Here is a 25,214-nt window from a genome sequence, read left to right on the forward strand (position 1 = left end):
ACTTACATCGACAGAATCGTCAGTCTCTGGGGTTTCTGAATTACCACTGTCATAGCTACTTAGCTGGGCCATTTCTAGGAGAAGCAGAAGCAAAACATTATTTGCACAAGGGAAATGGAAGACAAGTGCCTGGGGATGTCCTCCCGAGGTGTAAGGTGCTATATACATGTCAATTTGTATTGTATCGCATCGACACACAGTGAACCTCAAAACGACAAAGTTTACATCAACTCAATCGACTTGAAATTGCCGAGGCTGGCTTTATAGTTTATTAAATGCCGCTGTATGTCCAAAGTAGGGAGAAATTACTGGTAACAATGTGGTTAAACTGTAATCAATTACCCAAATGCTCGACAGACAATCTCGATTGATCATCAATTCTGATTTTTCAATAATAGTTCCTGCCTTTTGTTCGAGAAATAATTATTATACTTAAAAAAAACTTGTCAATCCTTTTTTGAAAATAATACAATCTGGACAATTTTTCGGAATGCCAGTTCGATTAAATATAGGATAAAAACAGACGTTTTAAAATATTCTGGTGTAAGGACCAGTATAATGCTACAAGTTTGCCCAGCATCTACTTTCAGGCCAAGCACTGATATTGGAATCTTCCTATTGAATTCCCCTATTTACAGTTAACACTCTGAAAGTTAACATGAATCTTCTAGATTTGCTGATGGAAGTAAATTAACCCGAGTGTGCACAGCTCACATTACATGCTGGGACATTCTTATTTGGGAGCCAGCAATAATGAAAGGTGGATTCCATTTGAAACTGCTGTGCCAAAGTTAATGCACCTCCTCTCTGGTAACTTAACCCAAGCGACCACTCCTCATGGGCGAGTGTGTGTGGGCCGGTGGGAGAGGATACCAACCAAGATACCTTGCCCAATGTCCGCAGATGTGCTTTAGAGTAGAGCTCAATGGCAAAGGAGTAAATTGAAGCAACTTAACACGGATTGGAGATAGCAACCTGAATCGTTTGGGTCTGCTTGAGTTTTACACTAGGAAGTGGCCTCAGCATCTGAACCATTGGAGGAGACAACACATTTTCTTCTCTGTAACTTTATCCATATCCAAAACAAATGCCACGTTAGCTTTAAGCCTAACCCTGAGGAATATCACTCTGCGCTGCACAAACACCGGTATGACCCACGACGAGGGAAACCTAAAGTAAAAAAATCTGGGTCAGAATATTTACTTTCAAAAGTCACCTACCCTCCAAGGGATCCCTGGTGAGCCCCAGCTGATTGATAATGTAGCGGGGAATATCAGTCTTAATTCCTTGTCCTTCTTTGGCATGGCCTTCAGCTGCTTCCAACAAATGATAGAATTCCTCTGGATCAAACTCCTAGAAACAGGAAGTTGGAGTTGACCCAACAATAAGCAATAACAGTCACAAAAGCCAACATAAGAATATTGTAAGAGTACTCTGTATTGGGATAACGGAGGTGTCCGTGTTAATATTTTGTATGTGTTCAGCAACAACCCCCACGCTTTAATCTACTACTACTAATAATAATAATACTACTCCTTGTCTCTGTAATGAGTCTCACTCAACACTGGTGTTAAAATGTTCATTTCAAAAGACATGTTTTTTTTTCACGCAGCTCTCACCCGTTTTAGCCACGTGCTCTTGAGCTAACAGAAAAACTAAGCTATTTTTTCAAACTATTGACATTCTAACACGGGTTGTGAATTTTAACACCATCATCATCATCATCATCATCAGACCTTGCTGAGACTCACAATGAATCTGGTACATACTTTTTTTAAAAAAATCATTGATGTTCACGCAGAAACATAAACTATAATTTCGAACAGTTCAAGTCCCTCTAGGAGCTAATCCATTGCAGAAATTAACAGACTTTCTATTCATCATTGTCGCGATCAATAAGCCTCAAAGAGCCTTGCAAGACTCTGTACTAACGCACATGAAATTGGCTTTGCTGAGATGCTCCATCACATACTGTTGATTCCCCCACAAAGTACGGCAGCACATTTAATGCTGTGCAAATTGTGTAAAAGGGTCAGTATGTAAGAATTGATTCCATACACACTGATTGTGGAGCAGAGATGCCAATAATAGACAACATGATTGTTACAGGAAACGGAAGCTAATACCATCTGTCATTTACTTGCCAGTTGCTATCTTGCCATGTTTCTGAAAGGACTGAGTAGAGCACATATAAGGTCAAACGAGTTATTTATCTTTGTGAAGTTACAAGTCTTCTTAAACTCCATGCAGTTGTGCTAAATCTGACCGCAGAAGGTAGAAGAACCAGAGGGTAGAATGTTCATCTCTGAAACAAGTGGTTTGGGCTGCAATTTTTCCCCGTGTGATTTATCACTGGTAGTAATTATCACATCACACGGTGCAGTTTTCTCGCACTTTCATCCCCACAACCAACCATAATATTTTCGTGAAAAAGGTGGTTTGAAAAAGAACAATCCCTTGACTACATAACCCAGGTCTCCCTGTTTAAACATTCCCATCTTTCACTGGGATCTGTGCACTAGAGGAGATGAAAGACCCCATCTGGTGTCTCATTAAGCATCCAGATCAGGAAAAAAGAGAGTTGCAGGGAGTTTGATAGCCGAACCTCTGCAGTGTTCAAACCGATCCATGTTACTATAACATAAACAAACAGAAGCTTGTATCCATCTCCTTCCACTAGTTAGGCAACAATTATTAGGAAGGAAATGGAATACTATTGCTCTGATGCATAATGACTTTGGAAGGAAAGTTTATTATGACGGCTGCAGAATATATTGTAAATACACCTTTTTTGGTTTGTTTCAGGTAGAGAAATTTATTCGGTTCTTTTCACTTCCTCCTCCCTCCCCAATCCTCTAAAGATTTTAAGAAAAGGTCATACATCTGTTTCCTTGCCTCCAAAAGAGAAGATTTTTACATGCGGGATGAAACACTGCCAAACACTGCATTTAGGAAGACTGCTTTATGCTAAAGGTCTGGCTGCGAAAAGACATCAGTATAATATGCCTTATATTTGAGTGTTACAGCACAGTAATGAGTCAAAGTCTGCATTTTGTAAACAAAGGAGTACCGCATCTAAAGGGAACATGTACACAGACATCAGAGTGAAATGCTTTCCTACACTAGACTCACACTGTTATATTAACCCAGAAAAGTCAGTCCTTTAGAACAGTTATTAGAATTTACCTTAATTAACAAAAACATTTATGGCTGCGAAATATTACCGAGTAGCCAATATTGCCTGGTTTAGCAAATATAAATATCCTGAAATATATTTATTATTGTTCTCAAACAGTCCACAAATGGTTAAGTGCATATCCTTCCTTGTTTAAGTGATCAATGCTGGAAGAAAATTTGCTCAAATTACGAAGTATATTAATATTTTCTTCAACAAGAATTTAGCCTTCTGATCAGTCAGACCCTTAAACCTTTTAGATTACTGAGAGAGACCTTAACTTTTAAACTTAATGACCGTTGCCACAGCTGGAAATGCCCCTTATTAAAATCCTAGAAACAAAAAGCTTTAATGAGGAAACGTGAAAATTCCCAAGCAAGGTACGCTCATTCTTTCTAAGTTTTCTTGGAATAAACTTCAGTGTTTTTTTTAAAAAAAAGTCTTATTCCATGCTCCAGTGCGTATTCTCATTGACTAACAAAGGACTGGCAGCCTGCGATGACTTGTTTGCAGTCACAATTTCAAAAGAATAAAGTACCAGATTCGGGCACTGCTGCAAGATAATTGCCAGAGCAGTGAACGAGAAGTTATAGCCAAGAAATCATATTAGTCTGACAAAAACAATCAATGTGATACATTGCCAAATATTCTGGCGATCTCAATGCAACACTTGCCAGTGAATCGAAGGACAGCTGCTTTCACACCTCTGATCTGTCTTCGGTCCCTGAACAACATTGCGATCAACAACTCCCTTGGTTAGAAATGGGATTTGGCTGAAATCAGGCTCCTGCAGCCCTCAAAAGGCCAATACACTGTGACTGTCTTTCCTTCTGGCTGTTTTTTTACCTCTGCGCGTTTGAAATCTGTCACAGAACCTCAAACACCATTAGCCCAAAGTCACAGATTCATTTGTATTCACCTATGGACCTATCCCCACAAATCTATTCAGTGACACAGTGAGAATTGCTTGGGAAGTGGGGAGGGGGAGAATTAATGTAACATACATCTCTGTAGTGTCTCGATGCATTCATTTATAACTAATGTAGGTTTGATTTAAGAGCTGCTTCATGCGATTCGGAGGGAAGATTGGCAAGTTGAGAGACGGCAGCAGCTACACAAGCCAACCTGGTCAGATACGATTACATCAGATTATTTTAGAGCAATTTACAATCCAAACAATGTCGGCCCCTATTTTATCTGAAGGTAACAAACAGCGTCTCCATTTTTTTCCCCACAATACAAAAACTCAATGCAAGACACCAGCACAACACAGCTGTGCGATTTTGTACCTCCCATGGTTATGTTTGGCCTTGAATATTATCTCTCTCTTGTCTCTATTGTGCGGACACATATTTATTGATAGGCGCACAGGTACAGACAGGCGTGCACGCAGGGTTAACTCTCACCAGACACTCGAGCAAACGTGCTGGTCGTGCGATAATGATCATCAGCTTCTTCACCAGCTGGGTGACAAATGCTACCTCGGAACTCTCTGACCTTTCGTGGGCCTGCAAGATAAAAGCCACATTAACATTTCAACAAGGGCTGTGCTAGCTAAGGCATGACAATTTATTGCTGCAACAAAAAAGAATCACTTAATGCACAAGCGTGCCACACCCCCCCTAACTCAGGTCTCCAAAACACAACCTTTAATGCAAACAAAAGTAAGGAAACTTAACTTGTCTGCCGCAACCTTCGTGTATTTCTGGTGCTCCAAAATTCTCAGCAAAACCTCGGCTTGCTCAAAGGATAATCCCGGCATCTTGTTTTGATCGAGTTTAAAGCCCTTTTGAAACATGCTGCATTGTATGGCAAATTCTCATTTGCGACTGCAAGTAATGCCCTGAGCAGCAGCCACACTCTCATTAGCATCGGAGGCTGATGTCATGCTTATCTGAGGAATGCCAATGTCATTCCTATACACAGCGAAGCCCAATGACATAATCATCAGCCAAACAATTTACTAAGGCAGGTTAAGTTATACTCTGTCTGAAACACCATCTGTCACAAACAGTAATCACCAGAGCACGAAATTAAAATGACCATCATGCTTTCTCTCCCTCCAGAGGTTTAAGCCAGACAAGTGAAGAACAATAATAAAGGTGTGTGTCTAAAGGGACCATTAGGAATGCAACAAACAGTTTTTTTTAATATGGAAAGGACACGAATTCAATAGCCATTTTCATGTCCCTCAATCTTTCCTATCAGACGGTTTTGTTCACTGTTCTTTTCTCATTTGTTCCTGGAGAGTTCTTTTATCTATTTTTTTAAAAAATACTTCAACTTGACAAACTGTTGTAAAGATTGTTCAGGTGTTTTCAGAACAGATTACCTGAAATGAGCAAACATCGCAACTTTGCCAGATCAGAACATGCTGATTTCTAGTGTTACTGAAAATCAGGTGTACATTAAATTACGTTCAATTACGTCACTACAATTTATGTTACAGCATAGCCTGTGAATAATCTGGCTTTTAAAGCTTTGATAGACTGGAATGAGTTCAGAGTAACTGAACGTTAAACAATGAATCATCATTCACACGAACCTATGAGTTATTTTCCAATTTCAAGTGGAAAACATAACAAAAAGTTGATTATCACAGGTCTAGCGTTCCTTACAGGCTATAAAGCAGATGGATACTTTAGTCGTCTCTCCATCAACAGATACTAGTTTATTACGGAATATATACTTCTGTATATAAAAGGAGTCCTGAAGCTCAGTGGTTAGAGCACTCGCCTCGCAAGCGAGAGATCTGTGTTCAATTCCCGGCAGATCAGGGCGAAACCTTGGGCAAGTTTCCTTACTGCACACACCTGATAATGATCCCTCAAGAAACTAAATAAATAAAATAGCAATTTGGTCACTCAATCCACAACTGTCTGTGGGGACGCTGCTGTGCACAATTGTCTGCCGTGTTTCGCTCACAGATATACAGTCAATTCACTTTACAGTATATTCTCTGAAGTGCTTTGAGACGTCGAGAAGACGTGAAAAGCGCTATATCAAACGCAAGGATTATTATTAATATACTTGGTTGGTCAAAACACCATTTGATACAATACTGTAAGATATTTTACACGCTGCAAAATATCCCACAGCAGCAGATATCTCAGTGTCTAGGTTCTTCAATAGTAAAATTCAGTCAGACACACACATCACTTCTGCAGTTAATTTTCATCAACCCAGAGAGAGATCCTGAACTCAGTTTCACTTCCTATGAATCATAGGCAGCCTAATCAGCCACTATAACTCAGGTATGAATGGTTTAGTATTCTGATGTCAAACCCTGTGTTTAAAGAACTGCTGCAGATGATAACATTAACCTTGAGTTCCTCATTCAATACGATTTTTTTTAAACTATTATTGTTCCCACGTGTATTTTGGGGGCATTGTGTGTATAAAGATGGCAGACTTCTATACTTAAAAATAAGAAATGGAAGATTTTCAATTCTCCACACTCACGTCCTTCGTACGATATCAAAGAGTTTTAAATTCTCGTAAATAAAAATGTGATTTAAGACTGGGAATCAGACTGGTTCTTCTTGTACACCTGTGGGGAGGGGGGAGAGAGAAAACCTGAGAGCAAATGGGCGGGGTGGGGGTGTAAGGATCTTTCTGCACCCATGAACAAACTTGATGAGCAGAACTAATAAGTACTGTATAACCAATCCACTGAAATCACGTTTGCCAAGTTTGGCATCTAAAGCAGATCATGTGTCCACATCATCGGTTGCAAATAGTGCATTTTATGATCAGAAAATAGCTGGGGAGAAAAACAGAAATCTAACTCGTTCAAAGAAATAGCAATTTACAATTTGAGTCCCAATGTGATTGAAAGCAGCAACCAAACATTTAGGATGGAGTGAGCTCGGTTCAACCAAATCAATAGTCTGGTAGCCTTGAGCTACCGGTCTGCTGTCAATTCTGGCTCCTAATTCAAATCAATATTCACCCAAGTCCTCGTAGAACTAAAAACGAACATCAGGGCCACAAGGCTTTAATCAACGGTGTGCTGTGAGTCTTTGCAGACCTAATGCAATTTCACCCAAGAACTGGGAGGTCAATACCTGAGGATTTAAACGGTCTGAGATTTACACCATACAATGGCCCACATCAGAGGTGAGCCCAAACCCAAGAAGGATATACACACATGCTAAGTTTCTCAATGTTAGTTAATTCTCTGTTGATAGCTTTTTTTGTGTGTGTCTATCACCGGGGAAAACCGTAGAGTTAATACAAAGACAGTTACAATACTGGGGCAGCGTCGATGACAATGCAGAGGGACACTTACATCTTGCAGCAGTTTCTCCAGGTTCTCTTGCAGCTCAAAGAAGTACCTGGAGGTGATGAGGCCATCTCGGGACTTGGCCAGACAGTCCCTCGCCAGCTCGATGACCTGATGGTGGATGAAGCTAAGCACCCCGTCAGCCAGCGGCAGCACATTCTCAGGATCGCTGGAGGTGATGAATTCCCGCAGGTTCTCTTCCATCTGAGCCGTGGCCTAAGGGTTCAGTTAAAATTTTCTTTCCGTCACATCTCTCATCTCCAGTAAAGCCACTTTGTTTTTATTTCAGGGGCACATAGAATCACTTAAAACGCAACAAACATCAAATCGGGCCGTTCAGTTCAAAGCTGAAAGACGTTGTGCCTGTGTTTGTTATGCCTGCTGTCTCCAAATTCATGGATTGCAAACGATCAGCCAAAAAATGGTGAAATAATTTGGGCATTTAAAATAATTTTAAAAGCAACTAACTTTTCACCAACTTGAGACATACTTATTATTATCAGTGTGAACTTGTCAACAACCTAGCAACTGTAACCTATTGATTTCATGTAAATTGGTCCTGTGCAGGCGTTCATGTCACACTGGCGTTTAACAGGTGGGCGCAATGTAGTAGGTGGGCGAGTGATTAAATGCATTTGAACCCATAACCTGTTCTTAACCCCTGATTTGTGTGACTGGTGAGTCAGTTGTTATTTTATCTTGTGGTATTTCATTTAGTTTGGGGGTGAGGAACTAGCACCTGATGTTAATAAGTGCTCTTGACTACAGCTGTCCATATAGCAATGAATAATAGTCTTTTATGTAAAACAGACTCATGGTCTTACCTTCTTGAATGAAAAAAATCCAAATCGGTATAAAATAAGCGACACACGGATATATATATTTAAATGCTGAGGGTGCCTTTTGCATTAAAAGATAAGTCAACCCCAACTCACTCACCTTTGGAAATCGTTCTTTATAAACATGGTTCATCATCACTATCTCATTGTCATAGAAACAAGGGGATCGTCCAGGACTGGAAATTAAAGTGAAAAGACAAGCAGAGAAAGGTGTGAGCATTGCACTTCATTGTTAGGAATAGGAGGTTAAGTATTGCATCAGAAATTGGTGTTACTGATCTACAGTGTTAGTGATTCCGGTGCTGCTTCATTGAATCTGTCACTTACGTGAGGTCTGAGAATCATTTCACAGGCCAGGCTGATCTATCAGAAATATAATTACACACATAATTGCTTGAACAAAGAGCACAAGGCAGCCAATTTTCAATTTATTGTGTCTCTTTGAAAGATGGAATGATAACCCAGTATCTGACGCCTACATTTAATTGTGTATGTGAGATTCAGATTAGACGCAAGGATCTCAGCAAACACAAGCAGTAGACGGAGAGTAGACATACTCGTGGAGTCCTGTAGCTCAGTGGTTAGAGCACTCGCTTTGCAAGTGAGAGACCTGAGTTCAATTCCAGGCAGAGGGCCAAACCTTGGGCAAGTTTCCTTACTCCACACAGAGCCTAATAATAATCCCTCCAAAACCAAAAACAATAATAAATTGGTCATTTTCAATCTACGACTGTTTGTGGGACATTGCTGTGCGCAATTGGCCGCCGCGTTTCGCCCACAAATATACAGTCAATTTACTTTACAGTGTGTTCTGTGAAGCGCTTTGGGATGTCCTCCCGACATGAAAAGCGCTATATCAAATGCAAGGATTATTATTATTATTATACACATGATGAGAATCAGCACTAGCATGAAGTTGTGGAGACCTCGAGCTCAGTGGTTAGACCGCTCGCTTCGCAAGCGAGAGACCTGGGTTCTATCAACATATTCAAGACTGAGATAGATATATTTCTTATTGCAAAAGGGATTAAGGGATATGGGGATAAGGCAGGGCTATGTTATTAGCTGGAGTTAGATTAGAAGATCAGCTATGATTGAATGGCGGGCCAGGCTCGAAGGGCCGAATGGCCTACTCCTGCTCCTACACGTTATGTTATTCCCGGCAAGGCAAAATGTTGGGCAGGTTTCTTTACTCCACACTTGTCTGTTTACCTAGCAGTAAATAGGAACCTGGTTGTTAGTCGATTGGTGGATTGTATTTCTGGGAATAATAATCCCTAAAAAAAACAATAATAATTTGGGAACTCAATCCACAACTGTTTGTGGGACGCTGCTGTGCACAATTGGCTGCCGCGTTTCGCCCACAAAATATACAGTCACTACACTCTATAGTATATTCTGTGAAGCGCTTTGCGACGTCTAGAAGATGTGAAAAGCACTATATCAAATTCAAGTATTATTAAGTACCCTTTAATGCATTTTGTATTTTATGTTTGATTGTAGCATCTTTCTGGAGATTTTAATCATTATGAAAGCTTTGATTATGAATGCACTTCGAAGCAGTTTGTACTGACCATATGTGCCTGTAACATAAGGGAGAAATGACAGCCAAATCATCGTTGCTATTTCCAGATTTTGTTAAAATAAATTATAATAGGAGAAATGTGTTGAAGGACTTTCATCCATTTAGTCATTTTTGGAAGAAATTCTAATTTGGTTGACATCATAAAAAAAGTAGCACTGCAGCCTAAACATACGCAAATGCTTCTCCCTGATGTACATTTATAATTTTGGCCATTAATTTAAATCACAAATATCTGGGGAGCAAATCCAGCATAACAACCCAGAGGTTCAAAAGAATTCCATGATGTAGAGGGTCTGTTCATCGGTTATTAATTACGACTTACAATAAAGTGTGAATTAGTGCAGATTAATTTGTCACAATATTATGACGACGACAACAACAACAATTTGCATTTATATAACGCCCTTCGTACAGGTAAGAAAAAAATAATGGAGAAATGAAATGATGTCAGAATGTGCTAAGCATTACACATGTCAATGACAGGAATCTCTGACTCCATCTTTATTCCAGATAAACAATGAAAAAAAAAAGAATAATTTCATTTGGGTGCAAAAAAGTCAATATTTTCACAAGGGTAAAGTTTTTCTCTATCAATTATTTTTAAGGTTGGATTCATTTTTTTTTAAAAAGACAAGAATATTCTCACTCGACAAGGAAAACCAAATCACCAGGCCATCGAATCATTTAATAAATTCCATCACAATACTGTGTGGCAATTTTATTTTCATTCTCATCAATCCCCTTGTCAGCATGGAAATCATGTGTGGAATTTAAGGAAAGTAGACAAATTGCCGATGACCTCTCCTCTCTGCACTGTTTCCCTCCCACTAACCTCTTTCACAGTTATAAATCTATTAGACAGTAATGACGTTCAGGCAATTCTTCACTTGAGGCTCGCCTAATAAATTAATAACCACAAGATCTGTGTATTGTTCTGGACCCATCTACTTCTGGACAACCCACAAGACTGTGTGCAGGAAATCTGACTGCTCGTCTATTCATATAATGAGGCTTGAAAATGTAGGAGCGATTAAGTAAACGCGAAGACTGGGAGGCTGTTACAGGTTGCAAAACATTTGAGCAAATCGCTTTGAGGCGTCTCGCAGACGAGATAAGGCGCTATATCAAATGCAAGGATTATTATTATACAATAATAATCTATGAGGATTCAAGAGAAGGGCTTTGAACCGACAAAAGCATCAGGGTGAAATGTGAATGATTTGCAAGCTAAGTAAATGCAATCTTTATTTCAAGAACAATGCTAAAAGGTGTTTTGTAATCTCGTCCCTCCCACACCAAGGAAAACGGTAAAAATCTTAAAATCCCGCTCAGTGAAGATCATTTGCAAGTACCCAAAGCAGCGTTTCTGATCTTATACAATGCATAGCTCTCAATTCAGGCAGTAACAGCCATGAAGACAACCAAATAGGCGGTTTTCCCCGCTTGCAAATGGCAAAGACAATCTCGCTAAAATTCTGCAGATCCATCATTCTTACAATGATGGGCTAAAATTCTTTGCCATTGTGAGAATAATAAAAAATGTGGCATAGATTCAACAATGTGGGGTGGGGGGCGGGGGGGGTGGGAAGCGAGCACAAAATGAAAAACAAATGTTCCTACTCCGGTTTCGGCTCCCCACTACCTTGTATTGTCATGAGTTAATGGCTAACAAGCAATGAATGGCTCATTGATTTGACAGGAGAAATGGAACAGCACGAAGTGCCTGGAGTGAATCACATCGATTGAGTCTATACTTCTGAAACTAAATAACTATATTGTTGCGGCTCTAAATCAATGGAAAATATTGGGTGCCAAACTCTTAATGTCGCGCCGAAAATTGTCACACACATATGTACAGAACTGTCTCATGTAAGGAAGGGGTTTAAAACAGAACACATCTCCAGACCTAGGGCTTTAACAGCTAATTAACTGACTGAGATATCCATTTAAAATAATTTGTTCAATCCTTAAACCAGTGGCTGCCAAAGAACACGCACACAGATCTAGATCCAGCGTCGTGCTCCTGCACAGTCGAGCGCTCTGGGACGCTACCCTGAGTGAGGAGGTGCCATATAAATGCAAGTTGTTGTTGTTGGCTGTGGCCGTATTTTCAAGCGAAGGAATATCTCATGCGACGGGTACGTCTGTCGACACCTCTCAGGGCACTGACCTGAGGCTGCGAGATCGAGGTCGCATGGGTGATTGCCTTCCATCGTCGTCGGTGATGCTCTCGGTACTGAAGTGCTTGCTGAGGAAGTGCAGCTCGTCGGCTGTGGGCTGATACGGCAGCTGGTGAAGTTTTTCCTGTGATGAGCAGGATGACTGTGTGCAGTAAACAAAACCTTCCTAAGTGCTATTTCGCATCAGTCCCAACTCCCCGCACCCCCTGCACTATTACACCGGGGAACAGGACAGAATAAGCAGCGTTTTTAACAAAACCAAAGGAAAAACAACAAAGCAAATCTGCTGGTATAAAAATATCTTTTGTTAGATCTGAGCACGAACTTGCGAGGGCAAACGTTTACTGGAGTTGGCACTTGAAACCTGCCTAGAAACACGGTCAAACTTACAACAACACGAAAAATGACATTTATAGAGTGCCTTTCACGTCGGGAGGATGTCCCAAAGCGCTGAACAGTCAGGTGTCGGGGCCCGAGCGTGGGGGAGGGGTGGTGTAGGGGTGAGGGAAGGCAGAGAGGTGGGAGGGTGACCAAAGGTACGGTCCAAGAGAAGGGTCTTGAGACCGGCCTTGAAGGAGGCAAGGGAGGAGGCGAGGCGAAGGGACCGTGGGATGGAGTTCCAGAGTGTGGCGATATTTGATTTTATTGAGGGATAAATTAAAGAAAGTTACTTATAAAGTCACAGTGATATCTGGCAAAATGATTCTTATTAAGAATCAGATGCTTTCATGTTCATTAGCAGTGTTGTAGCACAAATTTTCCTCACCCAATAGTTTTTNGTGGTAAAAGTACATATTAAAAACTAGTACCATACTGTTCTGAATCCTTCTGATAAGGACTACCGTTTAGAAATGCATTCACACCCATCAAGCAGAATCAAAATGACTACGCGTTTCCTAAAAGCCCACCTTCAAGCAGACATAAAAGCAGGTGCTCCCGGCCATTTGAGAGATAGCACATCAAAGCTGCTGCGTGTTAGATTTCCCTTCGAACAGAGACGTGTGGCTGGGAAATAAATGAGCCAAACAGCTTGAAGGTCGTGTGTCATTTTTTTCTTCTCGCCTCAGACCGCAGCACAGCATACACTCCATGTTAAAGTTGTGGTTTGTTCAACAAATTGGGAGTGTTGCCGGACGCAATGGTACTGAATTTGTCACTTTATCTCACGTCTTCCCCCACCCCATTACATGACAGCCTTTCGGGAGAGGCTGAACTGTGGAAAAAAATTGGCGTTGGATTCTAGGCAACACAATAGCTGCATGCTGGAGTTTATCTTGTCTACAGCTGCCTACTTTGTCTACACCACCAGCAGAACATGCCAATGGGAGGACAGACAGCTCCCCACAGGGAAAAATAAGCCACTTCAGACCAATATTGAACGCCTGCGAGCACAAGGTACAGTTAACAGAGGCTTCAGAGTGCTTTATTTGACAGGTTGTTTGACTCTGGGAGAACCAAAAATGGGGGCAAAAGGGAAAATAAGAAACAAACGTGATATGAGTAACATTATATAGTTTACAATAAACCAAGAGTATTAATACCTTGCCTACAAAAATACACTTCACAGTGAATCCTGCTACGCTCTTTGAGATATCCTCTCGACCTGAAAGGGGCTACACTCAAATGCAAGGGTTATTATTAGAGGATTAAAACTTGCACACTTCAAGAATTTCAATGAAGAGATTGATTATTTGGGGGGGAGGGTAGGATTATTGTGGGGGGGCAGGTGCTTGGACACACGTGTAAATGTACATTTTGAAATTTAGATGCCACATTTTAATGGCGCTGCAGATATCTACACAAAATAATGAGTCAAAAATTACACGTGTTGCCCTACATTGTACATGGTTATACAACCAATGGCTTTGTTAGTTACATCACACCATCGTTGATGAGAACGTCCCTAAGAAGCAGTTTTTCAGAGCTCTGTGTTCGGTTCTTACTCAGTGGGTAACTCTTGTACCAGCAGCAAACTCCAGGCATCAATCGATGACACTAATGCATCTGGAGAGGAGTCAGTGAGAAAGAATTCCTGTGATCTAACATAAAAGTATGTGGTCTTGTTTTGTTATTTTTTGTTAAAATTGTTCACTTGAATACAAAGAGAATGCTTGAAGGTAAACAGGAAAGGCCGTAACTAAATATTTTCCATTTGGCCTTTATTCACAGTAGGTTAGGGGCTGATGGATACAGTTTGGGCTTCTGAACATCGATCACCGATCAGGGCTAGTGATTAGCTGTTGTAATGTGAGCAATACTTACAGATACTGTGGAACTTGGCGTATTGGTTCCATATCCAGAAGAGGGCAGGGAAGCCAGAGACCATCGTCGTCCATCCGTCCTGAGGGATGAGGAGGGAGAAAATCTAAATTGGTAAATGAAAGGACCAAAACCTTTCTTATAAAGCTGCACACAATATTTTGACTGAAACGACTATGTTCCCAAACTCCAATACACTGTCCTCCTACACATTGAAGCCCCAATTTCACTCATACCACGAGATAGCACTAAACTGAGCTTAAGAACAAAACGTTTTCCCTAATTGGAATTTAATCTGTTTGATAAAGTTTCCTGCGGAGGACAATCTCGGAAATCAGCGGAATTTTTTCTAAAAAAAAGCTGATTTAAACCTCTACGATTGCATTCTGAACAAAATTACCAAAGTCAGCAAAATGCCTCTGCAGCCCTTTTCCATTCCTATTGATCTAAAAAAATTCAATCTTTTGTGAATTACTAGCTGCTGGTTTGCTAAGATTTGTCTGTACTACCACGCAAGGAGAACGATGGAATGACGTTGACAGGCGAGGAGTAGTAATTTGTTCAATCGCTGGATTTTGTGCGCCTGCTGACTCTCAGCATCAAACCTGCACTCAGTTTATTACTGTCACCAAAGCAGCTTCGAAATGAAATAATATGCTGGTTAAAGGGAATTGAGAGTTTTGCTATCCAGTGAACTTTATAGATGGGCCCCAGTGCTGAAGCTCGGCACATCTTGTATAACTCTGAACCCAAATGAAATGCTGATAAGCAATGCAATCAGCGTTTCTGAACTTGGCAAATTGTTTTTTTAAAAAAGGAACTGCAAATAAAAAACAGCTTTTAAGGTGAAGGCTAATTTCAACAGTTTGGTAAATTCTGGCAAAAAACAGTTTGGCTCAAGAACACGATTAGCAAAATATAGATCTCAGTGGAATCCCCAACATCTCAAACTGTAAGCGTGCCCTTCGTTTAGTACATTCCTGGTCAAATGACGCGACATGTTTTGCTCAAGTATTTTACTGCCTTTTCATGCACACGAACATTCAATATACAGCTACACGACATGCAGTACGTACGACAGCAACACTTATTTGAGTGTTACCTGTCGGCTCTGTGACCATGGCTGCAGCAAAGGAATGAAAACATTAACTAGCTTAACATTAACATTAACATCGGTTTCAAAACGCAGTGCACAAACAATGCCCATTCAAATTGCTTCATGGGTCAGACTTTATTCTCGGCCAGTGCATCAAGTACATCAAATACATCATTTTAATGTCCTTGTTCAGCAAACACCAGTGTATGAAACTCAGGGGAAATCTCTTTTTTTTGAAAAAAAAAGGTTAATTACACTCAACATCTTGTGTCCTCAAGGATAGCATCCAGGGACAGAGTACCCACGCCTCAGTTAAAGGGTACCTTCCCCTCGAAAAACACCTGACAAAATTGTGGAGCTTGAAAGACCCACCAGATTAGGTCTTGTTATGCTTCCAATGGTTAACATACTGTCATGTGTCATGGCATTGTTGCTTCTATCCATTCATATTAATTCTGACATTTATTACATAAAAATATGTTTAGTGGTTGAATTAAAGTCTCCTTACAAAGTATGTCATGACATTCATATGCAAAGATGGCCTCGAACATTAAGTAATGTCATGTTTGCAAATTTAAATATATTTCGATGCACGATACATGGGGGGGTGGGGAACTCTTAGAATCTCTGAAGGCGATTGCATAAGTGCACATTTTAAATTTATTACCTGCATTTAGAATAATAATAAGCAAAGGTATTACGGGAACACTGGGACATGATTAACAAGGCCACAGAAGAAGGTAGTCTCACTGCCATTCCCTGTGGAGACAAATCCGTGGTGCAAAACAGTCCGTATTTAGCTTAATTGTTTATCGCTTGCTTAGAAAAAGCATCAGATCTGGGAAATAGAAATGTCACACTTTTACAACAGGGGGTGCTCTCCTGAGAATGGGGTCAAGACACTTTGTTGAGGTGATGAAGCTCTGGCTTGTACTGCATCTGGCTTGGGTATACCTAATTAGACAGTGCTTGATGCTTTGTATGAAAATTGCAAGGCCTTTTGGGATGATTAATCTGCAGAAAGAAACCCCTTTATGCAATCTGTAATCTGGTGCTTTATGTCATTTATTATTATAAAAAGTTATTGTTTATTTAAGTTATTATTATGATAAAAAGTTGCTCCATTGGATCGAGTTACCCTCTGGTGTACAAACTCATTCTTCTTTACACTCGCTGAGTTACTACAACTGCCTCACAACTATTTAGGAGCTGATTTTTTTTACTGGACATTAAGTACTGGTGTGCAGAATTCTTTGTTCTAATAAGCTCCTAATTAGTTGAATGGTGAATTGCACTTGTAACTCAGCTGGGACAAGGTGGAGTGTCCCAAATGCAATCAGCGTCCTGGGCTAAGGAGGGGGAATGTTTAGCTAGTGTTCATGCTACTGATCTCCAGCTATCCAGTGATTCTCTGCTGGAAATACAAGTATGTAGCTGCTGGGAGAAGGCAGGATGATGTTCAGTCACTGGATAAATAGCCCAAAACTGCCCAAAACTAATACAGTACTTGAAATGCAAATAGCATCCGTGGAGACTGGGAACTTGTCACATTTGAAAGTGCGTAAAACGAGGCTGCATTTCCCAAACCATGTGTCCTGCAGTGATGCTAATAATCCTGTAATAATAATCCTGGCATTTGATATAGCGCTTTATCACGTCTTCGAGACGTCTCAAAGCGTTTCACAGAATATACTGTAAAGTGAATTGACGGTATATTTGTAGGCTATATTTGAGATACTGAGATATTCCAACCATATACTTAATCTTACAGCATTACTAGTTTATCATGTTAAACTTTATTGCTTTTTTTATTTTGTTGAAATGCTTTTTGTAAAAGTTGGCAGAGTTATATTAAAAGGAACACTGTCCAATTTGGACAGTTGCAATTTACAGTACAAGCAAGTTAAATACACATCAGTGTATGTTCACATGCAGAATGTGCCCGCATGCAACACGCAAGACTTTTGAAACGCTATTTAAGTACACACACGCACATACACGAAAACAAACCACAGCTTTACCTGCGAGCTGGCACAAACGAAAAGTGAGCTGCTGCATTGGGAGAGAAATTCCTTGGACTGTCGAGAGGGCTGTTACCTGCGGATAAAACACTCAAATTGTGAGGTTAGGTCAGACTGGAGACAGAAATTACATTTTAACATAGCCATTCAGATAGAATGATCTTACAGAAATAATTTTACATCACACTTGCGAGCTTGCAACTCTGCAGATCATCTTTCGCGTATTCATACTGATGAGATAATTAAGAATTTAAATTGCAATCGACAGGCAGTGTCTGTGATAAACGTCTCCACTTATGAGGCCAACTGCAATTTACCTGCAACTTTGCCACTCACACATTTCTAGGCAGCCCAGTGGAGACAGATATGTGATGAGAAGGCATGGACTAGCATTCATATTCCGTGAGCGAATTGGCCTTGCAATTTACAAGCAGTGAATCTGCAAAGTGAGTGATGGTCAACGCCTCCGGTGGGAAATAAATTAAAGAATCTTATCATGCATTCTGCGTACGCGGAGGTTAGGTAACTAATTAAAAATAAAATGATGAAAATTAGCATCCCCGATGGCTCAGAGATTTTATCTTGGGTTTAACACCCAGACTTTGCTGAGTGTCAGCTCATCTCAGCGTGATTAGCAGTGGAGTGCTGCAACTGGCCTCGGTAAATTGGTCTCTCCGGTTAGGCGGGGGTAGGTCAGCCAGGGTTTCCGATCCTGGTCGCTGTTCAATGACAGTGCTTGGAGGGGCACATTTATGAATGCCTGGTGAAGACCAGACTGGGCTTCGGTGTGATGTCGACTCCAGTCAAATACCTTCCCAACACAGGGAAATCAGTGGGACTATGAAATTGTACAATGGGGAAAAGGACCCAAATGCACTTAGGGGGCGGAAAAGTACTTAGAGAAAACAAGTTCAACCGCGGACGTGGAAGGTCGTTAGGGGTTGAGTCCTGACGCGAGCAAAGCTCTCGGAAACCGCGTGAACAAAGCACGTTGCGGTTTACTGGGTCAGGCCACTGGGTGGTGCTGTGGCAGTGCAGGACTATCAGTGCTCAGACTATCTGGTCCCCTTTGCTCTGTGGTCAGTCTCCCCTCGGCTCAGCCCAGCGCCCCCCCCCCCAGCGAGAGCTCAACGGCGAACAAACACCAGCGGAAAAAATATCTGCCAAGGGCAACATTCAAACTCGAGCGTCCCCACATCAAGGCCCTTCCAAATACTGAATTACAGACGGTTTCAACCGAAGCGGGGACGAGGCAACGAGATACTGATCGCGCTCCAGAGCTGGCTCGGGGGGGATTAAGTCTCATTTTGCACCATTTCTTTTGTCCCTCGGACTAGTTTGCGGAAGTTTGGAGCCAGTTTGTCAATCCTTTGCCTGAGTCCCGTAGCTCAGTGGTTAGAGCACTCGCTTTGCAAGCGAGAGACCTGAGTTCAATTCCAGGCAGAGGGTGAAACCTTGGGCAAGTTTCCTTACTCCACACAGAGCCTAATAATAATCCCTCCAAAACCAAAAACAATAATAAAAATTGGTCATTTTCGATCTACGACTGTTTGTGGGACATTGCTGTGCGCAATTGGCTGCCGCGTTCGCCCACAAATATACAGTCAATTCACTTTACAGTGTGTGTTCTGTGAAGCGCTTTGGGACGTCCTCCCGACGTGGAAAGCGCTATATCAAATGCAAAGATTATTATTATTAATCTGTACAATATGTGGCGACAGCAGAGTGCGCCCACTGGTAGGAATGAAAATAAGCTGATTACCCCACCCCCCACCAAAAAAAAAATGTTTTGTTTGTTTAACTAAAACTCATGTTAAATTAATTAATTAATCCTATAAGTCCCAAATTTTATTTCTCCTTCAATAGTTTGGTGTAGAGGAGGGCAAGCGTGCCTGGAAAAATGGAGACCTCACAATGAGAAAATCTTTATTAGAAGCACATTTATTGAAAAAGAAACACGCTGTACTTCCTTCTGAATAAATGCCATTTATGAAACATTGAGGACTGAAATGGTTTTAATTGTGTCTTCACAATGAATCGTCTTTCCAACTCAACGGCTTGCCAATAGCCAGCATGCCGAGTTAATGCACTGTCATTTTAGCATTAAAGAACTGAGCGGAAATATTATTCATTCGTGACACATTCCTTGAACAAGAGGGGGGGAAAAAAAACATCAACATTTCCAATTTCGCTGCAGAAACACGACTGCAGACCCGAAGCAGTAAATCCAGAAATGATGGCAACTTTGAACAAAAACGCACCAAGTTCAAAATTAAAGCGTGGGATTAAAATAGCATACTGTTCCTTTCCCTCCTCGGTGCACGTTGGAATTCTTTAAGGGTGCTTTTTTCCAATTAAGCACAAGAACACTAAACCGAAAATGCACTTTACACAAAGGTTTGGTTCTGTTTTTTTTAAAGTGCATTTAGATTGCCACCTGATCCAATTTAGTCAGGATGGATTATTTAGGAAGGCTGTGAAAGAAAGGTTCTCATAATAGTAATTAAGTATTAATCGAATTGCATAATATTACTACCCATTTAGTTTCTAAGTTGTATTGTCCACATCACAATTTATGTCATGCTTTATAATGTGCTTCTTATCTAAGACTCAGAAAAATTCAAGAGGTGTTGTACTGAGCACTGACAGTCACTGTTTCAAACTCGGTGGTTTAATAACAATAATAATAATCCTTGCATTTGATATAGCGCTTTTCACGTCGGGAGGACGCCCCAAAGCGCTTCACAGAACACACTGTAAAGTGAATTGACTGTATATTTGTGGGCGAACGCAGCAGCCAATTGCGCACAGCAATGTCCCACAAACAGTCGTAGATTGAAAATGACCAATTTAATTATTGTTTGGGGTTTTTTTTTGGAGGAATTATTAAATTGATATGGTGGAAATGAACCAATCAGACGGTGAATGTCCGGTTGATTCTTGGTCAACCATGTGCTCACACTCCAATGCTGTCAGAAAGGCTTAGAAAAATAATAATCTTTGCATTTGACATAGTGCCTTATCACGTCTTCAAGACGTCTCAAAGCGTTTCACAGAATGTTGTTTAACTAGACAGTGGACTGAATGTATCTGAAATCCTCAGATCCAGGGGTATTTTGGATACGATGTTTTTTCTCAGATAAACTGTAAATCATCCAGATCTCAGACCTTCAGTAAAACTGCAGAGACTTAACTTGAACTGCCTCCAGTACCTTGGCTCTCCCCGACTTTAGCTGCCTGTCTGGAAAATACTCGGTGTTGCTCTCTGCCTTGTCCGTTTGCCGACTGTCATTCTTTCTTGGGTAAAACGAGCAACCTGATCCGCTTCCATAAATTAGAATCTCTCTCAGTTTCTGGCTATGCCGTCATGTTCCCACTAATCTCCCACTTTGCAGTAAAACTGAAATCCAAGTCGCCTCTGTGACCTCTCCTCTGACTGTCCACTCGGTTCCCAGTTCTTCCACTCAACGTTTCTAATAACAAAATGCTCGGAGGTTTACTGTACTGTGTTTAAGTGTCAACGATTTGTCCAGGTTTTAGACACTCACCTTTGTACTCCTTTAAACAAAGAATTGAGATCAAACTCGACACCTTTTGTTAAGTTATATTCCGATTTTCTGAAAGTGCTGATGGCTTCATTAAAGTAAGGAAAAGATTTAGAGACTAACTGTACAAGTGAGCTGTATGATTGAAAGGACATAATTACTAAAGGACCCTGGGTTAATGACTATCATGCCACTAATGTTAATTAGCTCCATCACAATACCAGGCTTAGCAAATTCTCCAACTACCTCATCAGCACTGCTTAAAATTAAAACAAAAATTGGGGGCGGAGGAATGTTAATCTCAGTTGCTTTTAATGATATTGGTAGCCTTCTAAATCCTGCCATGCATTTTTTTTTACTGATTAAGGAGCCAACGGATCATCTGAATATCCCTTCCCCACAAGCACTACACATGTTCACTATGCAATAATGACTTTTATATACAATTTTAACTCAACGCATTTCCTCCTGCAAACCTTGGGTTTGTGCCCTTTTTTAATGTAACCTGGTTTACAAATAATTTTCTTTTTACACCACAATTTTCACATTAGTTGGCACAATAAAGCATTTGGTTTCAGGCAAGTCGTAAAATGCGCATTGCGTGCAAAAGAAGAGGCAGTAAGTAGGTGCCAAAAGACTGGATGGGGCCAGTGCTGCATCGGGGAGTGTTTCATAATGAAGCCATGTGGTCCGAACAACTTCATTTATACTCCACACGTCAGTGGAAATTTGTGGTCCCAAGCAGAAAAGGTCCTCATGTACACATGGACACAGTATCCGCAACACATCAAAGTGCTGACCTTACTGTAGCAGTTCTATTCCAGGTTAACTGGGCGCAGAAAAACCTCTCCTTGAAACGTCAGTGTGGAGTTTAGTCGTTTGTTTAAAAAAAACTTAACAGCTGGCAGTGAATTAGTTACAAGGCTCCAATTCAACTCATAGTACCTAAATGCCGTTAAATCATAAGTGAAAAGCGCAAGACGTTTATAAATAAGGAAAAAAGATTGAATTATTATCTTAAACTCACTGCCAAGTATTTGTTATTGGATAGAATTTAATACTGAAATGCCCAGGGCCTTGGGACGTCCTCCTGACGTCAAAGGCGCTATACAAATTTAATTTTGTTACTGTTGTAAATGTACAATAGTCAGGACAACATCTAACATTGCATACAAAATGAACCCCAGCTATGTCAAGGCATCATCTACTCTGAAAACTAGTGGTTTAGAGAAAAGATTCTCCAATGAAGCATTTGTCATTAAATATTGCAGGAAATTGCCCTGAGAGTACGTAAAAGGTGGAGGCTTATCGAGTCTGCCTATCTAAAGAGGTCATGCCTATCAAATTACCTTCCACCAACCCTAATTATAAGTTAATATTCAGTATCAAATTACTGGTTAATAAATTATTCAGTAAATACTGTGGTTTTAATGGAAGTAAATTAGCTGTACATCTACTATTTGGAGGTGGATCAAACTACGCAGGGGGTGGTTTAGTATATTTGCTCTCATTGTGTCAATTGCACTCGATTTCCATTTACACAAAAGAATTTGGCAAATGCTTACAAATGCAGCCTTTATTTTGAAGGCAGTTTTCTGTTAAAACCAACTACAGAGTTACAAATCCTCCCCAATCGTGTCTGAAAAATGTGACATAATTATCACCAGAGATGATCAATCATAATGTGGGACTTTCCACTCCTGCTAATGTCCTCGCCAATGCCCTCTCCCACCTCCCCCACCACCCCTCTTCAAGTGGTTGCGTCAGCCGTTGAGCCAACCTTTCATGGCACTGAATCTGCTGCTGTTTGGATCCCAGAATGTTAATGCTAGTTTGCAGAATACTGAAGGAAAGAGATATATGTTAAACAGTGGGAGTTGGAACTCCTCAGTAACTGGAACAGAGGCATCAATCACATTGGAGACATTCAAATTGGATCCAGCCCCTTGAACTTGGCAAAATTAAGCCTGGTGTTAGCATTGTGGCCATCCAAGTTTCTACAAACTATCGGTGCAAGAATTTTGAAACAGGACATTTCTATCGAAAAATAGACATCTCCTAAATTAGATGAATTAAGATACATTTCCAAAAAAACGTAAACAGTTAATTTCTTGACTAACGTCATCAGGCAGGGCAGACTGAAGAGCTGAGTGGCTACGTCAGAACGCAAACTGATTAAAGTGGCAGTGAAGTGACACGATCTTGATCAAAACAAGTACTCTATCAAGCAGTGCATCTCAGAGGAGATTCAATTCCATCGTTACGCGTATGGCAGACTGGAAAGGAAGACAGAAACACGGTCTCTTGGTCGCTTTTCGCCCACCAGGGTTATGCAACACTGTGGATTGCGTCAGTCGCTGTTATTTGGCAAAGTTTACACGTTCATTATTGAACAGCCAGTGACGTGCGGTGCAGGAGAGTTTCAGCCACCCACAGGATGGTACCTTGCAGGACTAAATACTGTTTCCATGAGTGAAAACAAAGAATATGGAAAGTTTTTATTCTTTCTTGTTTGGAAAACATGCATGCATCACCTGCAAGACATATTCGAAAGGATATGGAAGCTTATAAATTATTATCTTTTAAGTATTTGGAGGACTGACGTGATTGTTTTTAAATAAGTCATCCCAAGAATGCCAACAAGAGGCAGGAATATTTTGCCAAATGCTCACTTGCAATTTAAAATGTATTGTGGTGAGGGTTAATAATAAATATTAAATTGTATTTCTGGTCGTGAACTTCAATAATCATGAAAGAAGAAGCTACAAGATCATTCCTTCATGTCAATGTTACAATCCCCACACTTCATTACCTTGCAATTATCCTACTTTATTCATTTTTATTCCGAGTTAAGGTTATATCAATTATCAACAATAACTCTAATAGAGTTGGCTATTAATAATTCATGATCCCTAGTCTCTGGATAACTTGTGTGAAATGAAAACATAATCTTACAATTCGATGCAACATCCAATTATTGAGAAGATAAACTGATGGATCTGCACCTGGGTGTACTGTAACCCTAGGAAAATCCGGTTAATCGCATTATTTTAAAGCAATCTGACGGCGAGGAAAAACAGCCATGCCATTTGGAGCCACTTTGGTGCCAATTTCATTTTGACATAATGACCAAACAATAAAAGCAGGCAGCACTCACAGTGCCATTCAAACTCCTGCTTGTCCACAATGTTCGTCTTCACCAGTGCCTTATTTAATACTGAAACAAACCCTTGCCTATGTGTAGTGTCAGTGAAAAGCATGTGATGCTATAAATATTACGCATAGCAGTCTTTTTATTCAAAGAGTTGAACTGCTATGAATATTGTACAAGATACAGACAGACACTGGCCCAAGCTCAGAAGAAGCAAGTTTAACAGATATTTCTGATTTAATTATTTTGCAGAGAGCAGTGAATATGTAGAAGAGGTTATCCAGCTCGTTGTGGGGGTTTACACAGAATGTGCAGGAGGAAACAGGCCACTCAACCCAACCAGTCGGTACCGGTGTTTATACTCCACATGAGCACTGCTCACTTGCCAGAGGAGTCAATATGGATCAGCATGACATACTGCAGTTTATTGTAAGGAGTCGCTGCACAAATATCTATGAAGGAATCCGTTTAGAAATCACCATATATTAGCCCCAACTCTAAAACATTAAATCGTTAGAGGTTATTATGTAATTTGCTGCATTTGCAATTTTGGAATGTCAGGTATTATGATCGCTCATCTCTATAAATACTACTTTGCCCTTTGCGGGAAATAAATGAGATCTGTGAAAACGAGCTCGGAATAGGTTAGAGTAATTACCGGGGAATCATTATTTAATAATTACAGCACTGTTGAAAGATTTCAGATTCAAACCACACACTAACAGCAGAAGGCACTCAAGATATCCCAAGCATGAACTAAGATATTGAGAAATTCAAACCAGGTGAGATTCATAAATCTTGCATAGCATCAAATTTTAAGCCAATTCCACCAATGGGGTTTTCCCAGTTTTCAAGCATCACCTATAGGTTTCCCACAGGGAGACAGAATACAAGGCAACAAGTATATGGGATGGATCACCCTGCGTGGCAACAAACCAGACTAATGCCAACTCACAGTGAAACCTATTACCAGATTAGTGAAGTAATGTAATCCTTTAATCCATTAAGATATCTAAACCGGCATTGATAATAACTAATTAGTAAATGACACACATTTCAGTAAAACACTGCACGCAAA

At 40.5% G+C, this 25,214-nt stretch overlaps 1 protein-coding gene across 1 annotated transcript in view; it reads right to left on the reverse strand.

The window, feature by feature from the left end:
- mast2 (microtubule associated serine/threonine kinase 2) overlaps nucleotides 1-25,214 on the reverse strand; it is a 126,444-nt gene that overhangs the window by 16,491 nt on the left and 84,739 nt on the right. The window contains exons 4-12 of the mRNA XM_042335834.1: nucleotides 17,441-17,516; nucleotides 15,426-15,446; nucleotides 14,327-14,405; nucleotides 12,055-12,206; nucleotides 8,400-8,475; nucleotides 7,467-7,676; nucleotides 4,582-4,683; nucleotides 1,221-1,353; nucleotides 7-74 (exon numbers count right to left, since the gene is read on the reverse strand). Of these exons, the coding sequence (XP_042191768.1) occupies nucleotides 7-74; nucleotides 1,221-1,353; nucleotides 4,582-4,683; nucleotides 7,467-7,676; nucleotides 8,400-8,475; nucleotides 12,055-12,206; nucleotides 14,327-14,405; nucleotides 15,426-15,446; nucleotides 17,441-17,516 (917 nt within the window). The remainder of the gene's footprint in view (nucleotides 1-6; nucleotides 75-1,220; nucleotides 1,354-4,581; nucleotides 4,684-7,466; nucleotides 7,677-8,399; nucleotides 8,476-12,054; nucleotides 12,207-14,326; nucleotides 14,406-15,425; nucleotides 15,447-17,440; nucleotides 17,517-25,214) is intronic.

The sequence above is a fragment of the Callorhinchus milii genome, unplaced genomic scaffold, assembly GCF_018977255.1.
Source record: "Callorhinchus milii isolate IMCB2004 unplaced genomic scaffold, IMCB_Cmil_1.0 Scaffold5, whole genome shotgun sequence".
NCBI classification, from domain to species: domain Eukaryota; kingdom Metazoa; phylum Chordata; class Chondrichthyes; order Chimaeriformes; family Callorhinchidae; genus Callorhinchus; species Callorhinchus milii.